Source organism: Choristoneura fumiferana, chromosome 10, assembly GCF_025370935.1.
Source record: "Choristoneura fumiferana chromosome 10, NRCan_CFum_1, whole genome shotgun sequence".
In the NCBI taxonomy this organism is placed as follows: domain Eukaryota; kingdom Metazoa; phylum Arthropoda; class Insecta; order Lepidoptera; family Tortricidae; genus Choristoneura; species Choristoneura fumiferana.
In genome coordinates this window covers 5,886,470-5,897,200 of record NC_133481.1, presented here as the reverse complement: position 1 = coordinate 5,897,200, position 10,731 = coordinate 5,886,470, and the positions used below count along the sequence as shown (strand labels likewise).

The 10,731-nt window shown below is 37.8% G+C and overlaps 1 protein-coding gene across 1 annotated transcript; it reads right to left on the bottom strand.

Annotated features, from left to right (window-relative positions):
• Positions 1–5,188: 5,188 nt before the first annotated feature.
• Positions 5,189–6,018, bottom strand: LOC141431574 (uncharacterized). The gene has a single exon (XM_074092749.1). The coding sequence runs from the start codon at positions 6,003–6,005 to the stop codon at positions 5,280–5,282; it is 726 nt and encodes a 241-aa protein (XP_073948850.1). The 5' UTR covers positions 6,006–6,018; the 3' UTR covers positions 5,189–5,279.
• Positions 6,019–10,731: the final 4,713 nt, after the last annotated feature.

Below are 10,731 nucleotides of genomic sequence, written 5' to 3'. Positions count from 1 at the left end.
AAAAATCTCTGATGGCGAATATCGGATAAAATTAATGCCTGTCGAGTATAAGCTTGCACAACATAAATCTATAAGAACGTCATCCATCGATCGCTTTTAAACTAATTAGAGAGCGAGTATGGGGCTTAGCAGCATCACGCTCGAGGCAAATTTATGGGTGCTGCTGCTGCCGCCATCGCTTCTAATCCCGCCTCGGCGAGTGGCTGACGTCCCGGTGGATACGTGTGATATCGACAAATTTACGGACATGCCTACGACAAGTTCCATCTACATAGAGAGCTTCAAGTTAAGGGACGGGAAACGAACTTGAGTGCAATAAATTACTGGCTGGAGCCAGCCCGCCGTTACAAGGACGCAAGTAGTTACTGCTTCCATCATAGGACCTAACTAGATCTACTGTAAACATCGACCTCTATCTGCCGTAAGGTACATAGATGTCGATGACTGTAAACTAAATACAGCCAAGAGGCTTCTTGCCTCGTTGATATTTTGGTTAATAATTTGGTCCAATAATCTCAATGATAACAATATTCTAAGCCAAATTAGTGTACATTATATTCTTAGTTAGGTACTTAAGATATTCAATTATATGTAGTGATACATATATTATATACCTTTGATTCTTTTTGAATTTTTTATATGATAGTTACTTACGCCATTTTATTTTACTTCACCAGTATTAGGTAATATGTAATACTTATGTCTACAACTAATCTTCCAAATAATATTTCACCCATTTCTAGAAATTTATATGAGTATACAGTCAACGAAACGTGTAGACTTTAACAAAAAGCTCGCATTCAAAATAAAAATATTATAAAAATGTTTAGTTTATTTTCGTAAATGCCAAAAGCCAGCCAGTTAAACCAATGTTCGATGTGTTGTTGCCTGGCATGTTTAAAAGGCGTTGTGTCCATTAGATGGACAGAGATACATTGCCTATGCTAACTCTTAGGCGCAGTTAGAACTTATAGTACATTATGCATTAAGGGGCGTAAGAAGGGGATTACTAACGAGTGTCTATTAGAAGCCCGACGCCGGAGGCGGAGGGCTTTTAATGACCCAAGTTTGTAATCCCTTACGGCCCGTGATACACACAATGATTTTCATCACATTGCAAGGAAAAAAAAATGAAAAAATTCAATTATTTTGTATACAAACACTTCACAGCTCAGCAAAATGCAAGAGGCTAAGAAAACAACTGAATAAAAAATAGATACCCGCCAATACAGGGGACTACTACAAAATTAGAAAATCGAAGTTCGTATCGTACCGTCCCTCTCACTCTCGTATTAAATAATATATTAGCGTCAGGAAAACGATATGAACTTCGATTTTCGAATTTTGTGGCAGCCCCACTGATTGTCACTTTTTTCGAGTCGTCTACCATAAAAGCTAAGAACCGTCAAACACGATTTTAGAATTCGAATGGTCTTACGGCCAGATTATTCCAACATACTAAAAAAATATTTTCTTACTAAAATTATTGCAAAATATTTTGATATAAATTTAAAATATAAAAATAACGAAGTTTCATGAAGCGTGGCAAATTTTTATGGTGTAAAATTGGGTTATAGCTAAGTTTTAAAGATGTAAATAAAACGGCTGACTTGAAACCTCTTTAGTCTGAAATGACGTACCTACTAACTTTTTAAAACTAGTCAACTCCCTTGAGGAGGAAAACTATACGTAAATACATAATTCCCGCGGGAACAATTGAGGCCATTGTCTTATATTATACAGGCATGGAATAACATCATTAACGAGCAAGTGTGATCAAAAAAGTATTGATTGTGGTGTACTACCGTTCGGGAAAAGTATTTTTCGCATTAGTAATTATAGGTATGTAATATAACTTAACCCTTTTCTTGGCAAGTTGAAACAGGTGTACGAAATTCAAGCCGCGTTGGATTCTTTGTAGAGCTAACAAAAATTACCTACAAAAATACAAAAAGATAGTATAAAATTATGTTTCTATCTTATATGATGCAATAACAAGAAAAGGGTAATACAAAAGAAAATATTTTAAATGAGTACATTTCGTCAACTATTTTGATTTTTACTGACGTTTTGCCTTTCTCATACAATATAAGTGCCTGCACGTACAAAATTTCAAGTTAATCCGCTCACAAATATACCTAAGCGGGTAAAATTCAAATTGCAAGATTTGTAAGACACAGCTAAACTAATAACTATGAAAGGTGAAGGTAAATAAATAAAACTTAAAAAAAGCAATGTCTTTTACCACTCTAGAAGTCGTCTTCGTCGATTATAATGTGCTCTTTTACTCGATTTATAAAGGAGTTAAATTGTCCATGACCATGTCTACAATTTTTCAAACTGCAGTATTCCTGCGCTCCGACTTCTGGCCAGAAGATAATATGTTGTTCCATTGCTTAAGGGAAGTTAAGTGACTTACACAGTACTAGAATGCTGTAATTACCTCCCATAGAGGTAAAGTGGGGGTGATTTTTTTTCTCCTCTAGCGATAGTGTGGGATATCGTTGAATAGGTCTTTTAAAACTTTGGGGGGGTTGCCAAGACGATTTTTCGATTTAGTGACCTGTTTGCGAAATATTCAACTTTAAAGTGCAAATTATTCTTTAAAATCGAGCGTTCCCCCTCCCCCTCTAAAATCTAAACTGTTGAATGAAAAAAAATAAAAATTTAGGATGGTAGTACCTCAGTAAATCAAATTTATAAGGAAAATTATAACGGCTAAGATTGCTTGAGAATTATAGTAGTTTATGAGTAAATAGCAGCCTAAGGTATATACCTAAACTTGGAAGATACACAATACGAAATCCTTAGAAAAATATTACTTGATTGTTTCGTAATGGTTACGGAACCCTATCTTGGGCGTGTCCGACATGCTCTTGACCGGTTTTTTAATATTACAAATTTTTATTACCTATGTGTTTCCTGATATTGTATTATTTTTTATGTTTATTCTTGGTATAGAATTAACATTGTACAGTGCGACAGGGCTTTGGTTTTTAGGTACTGATATGCCGTAAAAATTATTGAAATAAAAGAGTCTACATTTGGTCTCGTTGGTAATAACTAATACAGATTTCAAGCATGTCTAACACAGGTAAAAAAATAAGAGGGACGTAAATGCGAATTCTATACAGAAAAAAGTTTACCACTTTGTTTTTTGTAGTTCAAGCTGCTATAACCTGCCTTGAAAGTTCCGTGCGACCTCTTTTTATATTCTCAGAAAATATACTGCAAAGTTACACCTCGTTATCAAGAAATGGTCCACGACGAAGCAATACTTTCCTACAGCTTTATTTTAAAAAAGGCTTCAGGAGTTTAATCCAACAAATTACCCATTTCGTGGTCTGCGCAGTAAAAAGTTAACAAGTTGTTCAAAAGTTTGTTAGATAAAATTCTATGGTTCGTAGATTGGAGCCTTCCTACCTGACGGTAAAAAATGTGGGAGTTTTCTAAAAGCGACCGTTTTTCGATATGAAACGTAGTCGCCTCTTTCACAATATTACCTATTCATGACCCAGCTATTTTTGAAGCATTGTGTGATTTGCGTGGGAGCCTGACGGCAAGTCATAATGATCATGGTATTTGAAAAAAAAAATAACTTGAGTTTTCCTGACATGGGTCTTTGAACCTTTTAAGCACGACAAAGGAGCAGTTAAAGTTTATTTTCCATAATGGGTGTAGCCTGTAATATGAGCAAATAATTAAAACATAGATCATACTCGTCAAACAGAACAACATTAGTTCATCGACTTTTAAAAAGAATAAGTTTTTTAATTTTTATTACATTTTTAAGTTTATTCGAAGAAGCAATGTAAAGCAACGCGACGTCAGTTGGGTTCTAGGATGGCGTATATTGATAGCAGTATTTAATTTGTATGAAAAAAGGAAAATTCAAAGACTCCATTATTTTTAAAAGTCGCTGAACTAATGTTGTTCAGTTTGACGAGGACGATCTATGTTTTAATTTTTTTGCTCGTATTACAGGCCACACCCGTATGTTTTTCCCTTGGCTTGTCCTTAGTAGGTGTTTGTTTGAAATAAAATAAAAACAAAAAATATTCTTATACTATAGCCATGCCACATGTTTATGTTACCAAGTTTTATGTTAGTAATTTAAAAATATTTAATCGGACGAGGGCATTTTCGTGTATAGATGTGCCTTTGTTTTTTTCACTCAGAAAAATATAGCTTTTCCTACTCAGAATCAAGAGCACAATCGATTCCGATAGTTTAAAAAATGTCCCAATTTTTTCATTCAAAATTTTATGAGTCAGTTTTAAGCCCATATTGTACGAAAAAAAATAACAAAACTGTGATTTTTTTTGGGGACATTTTTTAAGCTGTAGAGGTGGCAGCTTCTTCGGACAAAAAGAATTAGCCTGGCTATTCAAAGAGGAAACGCTGCCAGCATCTTCGGGACCTTGCCTAAGGGGGTACCCTTTAGGTAATTTGTTTTATTTTTTGTTTCTATTTTTATTTTATTTTAGTTTTTTATTTTATGTAGGTAAAAGTACAGAATAACTAATAGTACTACCGTGGTATAAGTTTTTTAAGTATAGGACTGTTTTTAATTGAATACATTGAATGGTATGTAACTATAGGAATCAATTGTGCTCTTGATTCTGAGTAGGAAAAGCCATATTTTCCCTAAAAGTGAAAAAAAAAAATTAAAGGACATCTGTACCTACACGAAAATGCCCACGAATGTCTTTTATATGTAAATTGAGTGTTTATTGTACAAAAAACGCCAACAAAAATAAAAAAAAACGCCGCCAAAAAAGAACAAAAAAGTAAAAAATAATTATGCACTACCTAGCTGTTGCCCGCGACTTCATCTGCGAAGAATTTGTTTATCCCTATCCCGCGGAGACTATGCTGATATCCCGCAAAATTAGCCTAAGTTAATTTAGTATAAGTATCTAGTAATATTTCTTTTATCTAAGCGTCATCGGTGTCGGGGGACCGCTAAGGTTAACAGGAAACTAAAGTACATATGTTGTATTTTTTAAAGTATTAACCTTAGCGGTCCCCCGACACCGACGACGCTTAGATAAAAAAATATCGAGACGTATTTTGTAACCGAAAACTTATACTAAGGGCACTTGCATTGTCTTCCAGACTATTTCAAGTCAACCCAGCTACTAGAAAGTGGGTTTCGGTTCGACAAGCGTTATTAAAAAATCACAGGCATTTTTCACATCAATTTATTGACGTTCGTTGAGTAATGAAGTAAAAAACATAACAAATTGGTTACACCTAAATTAAAATATGACTTTGGTTTAGTGTCCTTTCTTGAATCCCCAGTGCTTATGGTCCTCATGGCCACCCTTCTTCCCGTGGTCGTGGTGGTGGTGGTGGTGTTCGTGGTGGCCGCCCTCGTCGTGGTGACCTTTGTGTTCGTGGTGGTGTCCGCCCTTCTCATGATGACCCTTCTTGCCATGGTGGTGCTCGTGGTGGCCGCCGTGCTTGTGTCCCTTGTGGAAGTGACCGCCCTTCTTGTGACCATGTTCGTGGTGGTGGCCACCGTGACCTTCTTCGTGTCCAGAATGTCCGTGCTTGTCGTGGAAATGTTTGTCTTTCTTAAATTCGTCTACCTTATGAACTCCGTGATGTCCTTTAGTGGAATGTCCCTTATGGTAATGGCCTTTCTCTTCGAAGCCATGTCCCTTTTCGCCCTTCTCTCCGTGGTGATGCTCGTGGTGGTGGCCGTCGTCGTGGTGGTGGTGTTTCTTGTGTCCGCCGTGCTCGTCGTGGTGTCCCTTGTGTCCCTCGTGGTGGTGGTGTCCCTTCTTGCCGTGTTCGTGGTGGTGGTGTCCCTTGTAGCCCTTGTGGCCCTTGCCACCGTGGTCGTGGTGGTGGTGGGCGTGGTGCTCGTGGCCGCCGCCCTTCTCGTGGTGGTGTGAGGCGGCGGGCTCGAGGTCGGCGTCGCGGCGCTCGCGCAGGCCGCGCCCGGCCGCCAGCGCCGCCAGCGCCACGAGGCACACTATAACTGGGATCGCCTTCATTGCCGCGCCGTGCCGCACCTTGCTATGATGCTAATGTTGCGGTGGCAACGTTTTATAGACATTGCAGCTTGTTTTTCTCAGTACCGATATTGAGAAACCATTGCAGCCGGGTTCCGGTGGTTGCGCTTACGTTATTGTCAAGGTCAAACAAATACCCTAACCTAGTAGTAAAATGGTAGGTAGGTCATATTGAATGTCTATCTGATTGGAACTGTAATTATTGATTTACTACGCTGGCAAGTAAGGTAATTAAAATTAAATATTTGAATGCTATTTCTATTATAATACGACGGTCCTCCAACATTATGCAGTACTTAGTCTTATAAAAACTTAGGTACCTACTTACTTACATTCTTTAGAAGCGAATAGGAAGTTGGGTCCCCAAAACAACATTAAGTACTTTACTTATATGTATCACGATATTAATATTATTACATTAATGAATTTCAGTTCGCAGAGGGTTCTAATCGGAAGCATTACAACAATTTAAACTCAATAATATACTAATCAATCATGTAGGGAAGCTGTTGTACCTCAGACAGTTTTTCCTATCCTTTTTTGATTAAAAAAATAATAATTATGGAATAAACATCAGATATTAAAATATCTAAAGATACATTATTAGGCTATGTTATTCGATAAAAAAACTAAGCGATTCGTTTATTAATTTTGAAACGGTAGGCTCACGAAAAAAAGGGAAAATTGTTCAAGGTACAACAGGTTGTAGGTACCTTGGACACGTGATTTTTTGTCAAGAAAATATTTTGTTTATATGTTTTACTTATTTATAAAACCAATGACTTATTTACTGGTTATTGGCACACATCAGTTTTCCTGCCAAGTTCATACATATTATTTTATAGATCAAACATAAAGTTACCTTAGTTCTTAGTTTAGACGCTGATTACATGATGAAATCGTATTGATTAAATGACTAAATTACCTTTATTATAAGTAAAATACCTTTCAGCATTTAGATTTGATCGGAATCAAATATATATGATATGATGATGATTATATATTTTTTACTATTAAATTTCATTGGCCAAGGTAGGTACAACGTATTTTTAGTGTCCTAGGTACAACACAGCCAGTTTTTAGGTAAAAATGCGTCCAAAAACGCACATCGATTTAGGTTTAGGCTGAAACAGCCCTATTATTCCGTAGCTAATGAACGTAACTTCAACATAGTTTATTGAATTTTATTCATCATCATCCCAGCCTATATACGTCCCACTGCTGGGCACAGGCCTCCTCTCAGAACAAGAGGGCTTGGGCCATAGTTTCCACGCGGGCCCAGTGCGGATTGGGAACTTCACACGCACCATTGAATTGCTTCGCAGGTTTGTGCAGGTTTCCTCACGATGTTTTCCTTCACCGCAAAGCTCATGGTATTAAATTTCAAATGTAATTCCGCACATGAATTTCGAAAAACTCAGAGGTACGAGCCGGGGTTTGAACCCACGACCCTCTGCTTGAGAGGCGATAGGTCAAACCACTAGGCCACCACGGCTTTTATTACGAAAAATTAAAACATTAAATAAATAAGCTTCATTTAAAGTTCAAAAATGGTACTTTTGTAAAAGGATTTTTATTTTCATGATACATGACACAGCTCATTCGGCGTTTGCGTTTCGTTACTAACTTTACTTCGATACTTTCCGCCCACGGTTCAAATGACATAGCACATGATATTAAATAATGCGGGAACATTTAAATTTAGACGACTGTCCGAGGTACAACAGTTTCACCTATGTACTAATATATAATAAGATATACATAGAAAACTTAATATGTAAATATAAATACAGTATATTTATAAAATTTTTTAGACGCGTGCCCTAAAGAAGTGTGTAAGTATTAGTGGGGAAGTCGGAATCCATAGCAGAGAAATTATTTTAGGATCTTTTATTTTTATTTTTTTATGAAAACACTTTGATCATAATAAAATGCTGTGTCAAACGTGAGTAATCGCTTAGAATGAGTAAAATACGTAGCTGGACGGATTTGGACGAACTTTAAAAGATGAGTCACCGTTAAATTAGGTATCAAACATCCAACTTTTAAACAATCAAGTTTATTTTTTGAAGTACTTAAATACTTGAATACTAGTGAATACTAGTAGGAGAAAGGTTTTTTTAGCGAGTTAAAGTCACAGGCAGAAACTAGTTACCTAGGCAGTAATACAGGATGAATCTGCACAACTCACTAAATTATAGAAGACGTTTATCAGCGTATTGATGCGAAAAATTAACAAATTTACGGTTATTACTATCGTTGTTGGAGTGTAACTCACCCACATTTCACACGACGACAAAACTAATTAAACAAAATAATACTACTTAATTATCTGACTGATTACTTACTGCTACGAAACGCTAACCTAGGTACTTATAAAATTATATGAGTTGTAAACAACTCTTTGTTCTGACCTGAACTGAATGGTTGGGTTGGTCTGATCACGTCTAGATAATCAGCCTGTAATTAACCCCCGACGCAAAAAGAGGGGTGTTATAAGTTTGACCGCTATGTGTGTCTGTGTGTCTGTCTGTGGCACCGTAGCTCTGAAACGGGTGGACCGATTTCATGTGAAAGCTGTCTATTATATTATGATGCTCATACATTTCTTCTTAACACGGCACGGCGATCGTGCCGTGACTGTGTGCATGTGACAAGGCACTTAGGTGTGTAGAGGTTACGGACGGACAGATAGAATTACTTTCAAATTTTTATTATTATTTTGCATTTAAATTTAATAAATAAATACCACGGGACACTTGACACCAATTAACTAGTCCCAATGTAAGCAAAGCTTGTATTATGGGTATACTGGGCAACGGCCAATCAAATCATACTTGAATACACATTTATTAAACAACCGGCCCTATACCATGAAGTGCAAAACTCGAACTTCGTATGTTGCCGTCCCGCTGACGCTTATGTCATTTAATACGCGAGTGAAAGGGATGGTGCGATACGAACTTCGATTGGCGAGTTTCGTAGTAGCCCTGCAGGAATCGAGAACAGACATTCGTATTTTTTATACAAATATCTGTTCCGTCCGTGGATCGAACCGGGACCCCAACCTTCATAGTCAGGTTTTCTCACCACTAGTCTAGAGTCACGTGGGGTAAACGTATGCAGTTGGATAAGTGTACGCAATTTCAATCTGAAATGTAGGTCATGATTGCATACACTTACCCACTGCGCACGCTTAAGCAGCGTTTCTACCAGAGACGTGCGAGGAATATGTTTTTCATGAACCAATAGAAACGCTTTATTTAAACATCCTCGCACAGCACATCTCTGGTGGAAACAGCTGAGCGGAGCGAGGCGAGGTAAATGAAGCGTTTCTTTTAGTTAATGAAAAACACATCGCGTGCAACACATCCTCACACATTATTATTGGTGGATACGCTGCTTTACCCCACACGGCTCTATATGGTCGTCGAAAAAAATTAGTTCAGTTATGTAAGTGCTATCCTGACCTTGCATAAGCTCACGGTATAAGACTTATAAGTTATTCAACGCGATGGCGTGCCCGTTTTCAATATAATTTAAACATGGAGCAACTTTAAACGCGCCAGTATAAGCTTTATGACTGAAAGTATGTTTAAGAAATGAGGATAGTTGGAATGTTGGCGAAGCTTGCCGCGATGGAGGTAGATATATTTAGTGTAATGCGAACATGTTATTTGAAATAAACCAATGTTTCTACCTTCTACCACTGATCCTTTCCAATTTTGTTTCTTTTTCAGTTTCATAGATAAATATATCTATACTACCCAAATGGAAAAAGGGGCCACGTAGTTTCATTGATAAAACGAAAATACTACTTAATAAAATAAAAAAATTTAACGTTCCTCGTCTAAAAACGATTTTATTAATTCTATTAAGTATTGTGTTAAGGTACATATAATTCAAATACTTTTCATTCAATTTAATGTATCTAGATAATAGCGCAAAGGTATCTTTGATTTTATTTTACCATTAAAGCTTATGGGGGCCCTTACTTTCATTTGACTAGTAGGTATACTTTGTTTTTAGACCAGTATCTACCCGCGAGTTTGCTTACGCGGACCCCGCTGGTGACGGTGGTTGTCGTAGGGACAACTAGCAAAAAATTAGGACGTTGAAATCAAATTGATAAAACGCATCCCCAGAACGGCGCGTGTGGCAGTTGCGCTAAGCCTTTCAGAGTGTATTGCCAAGATTGTTAACGAAAACACAGTTGGTGCTTGGGAAAATTTGCTCACTTTCGCGTACTCAGCCATGCGTGTTGATTCAGGCTCCCGCGGCTCGCTCTCTGCTCTCATCGTAGAAAACGTGTCTCGTACTCATGCATCACATTTTCATCACATTATCGTTACTGATGACTACACCTTCGACATTCAGCAGGGCGAAAGCCGTGGAAACAAAACTCGCAGATGGAAACGTGAGGGGAGCCGCGAAGCTTTTGTTCTCTAGTGACTCCTTGGCCACGAATACCTCTGAAACTCTCTCGGCCCTGCGTGACAAACATCCTGCTCCCTCTGCTACGACACGACTTCCTGGTCCAACTTCAGACACCAATCAGCATCTTACAGTTAACGAAGAGGCAGTGCGGAACGCCATTCACTCTTTTCCAAACGGATCTGCTGGCGGCCCGGATGGTTTGAGCCCACAACATTTAAAGAATCTTATCGGCCATACCGTAGGAGATGCTGGTAAATCACTTGTGGGTGAC

Coding starts and splice junctions, on each gene's coding strand:
- LOC141431574 (XM_074092749.1), bottom strand. CDS start 6,005: ATGAAGGCGATCCCAGTTATAGTGTGCCTCGTGGCGCTGGCGGCGCTG.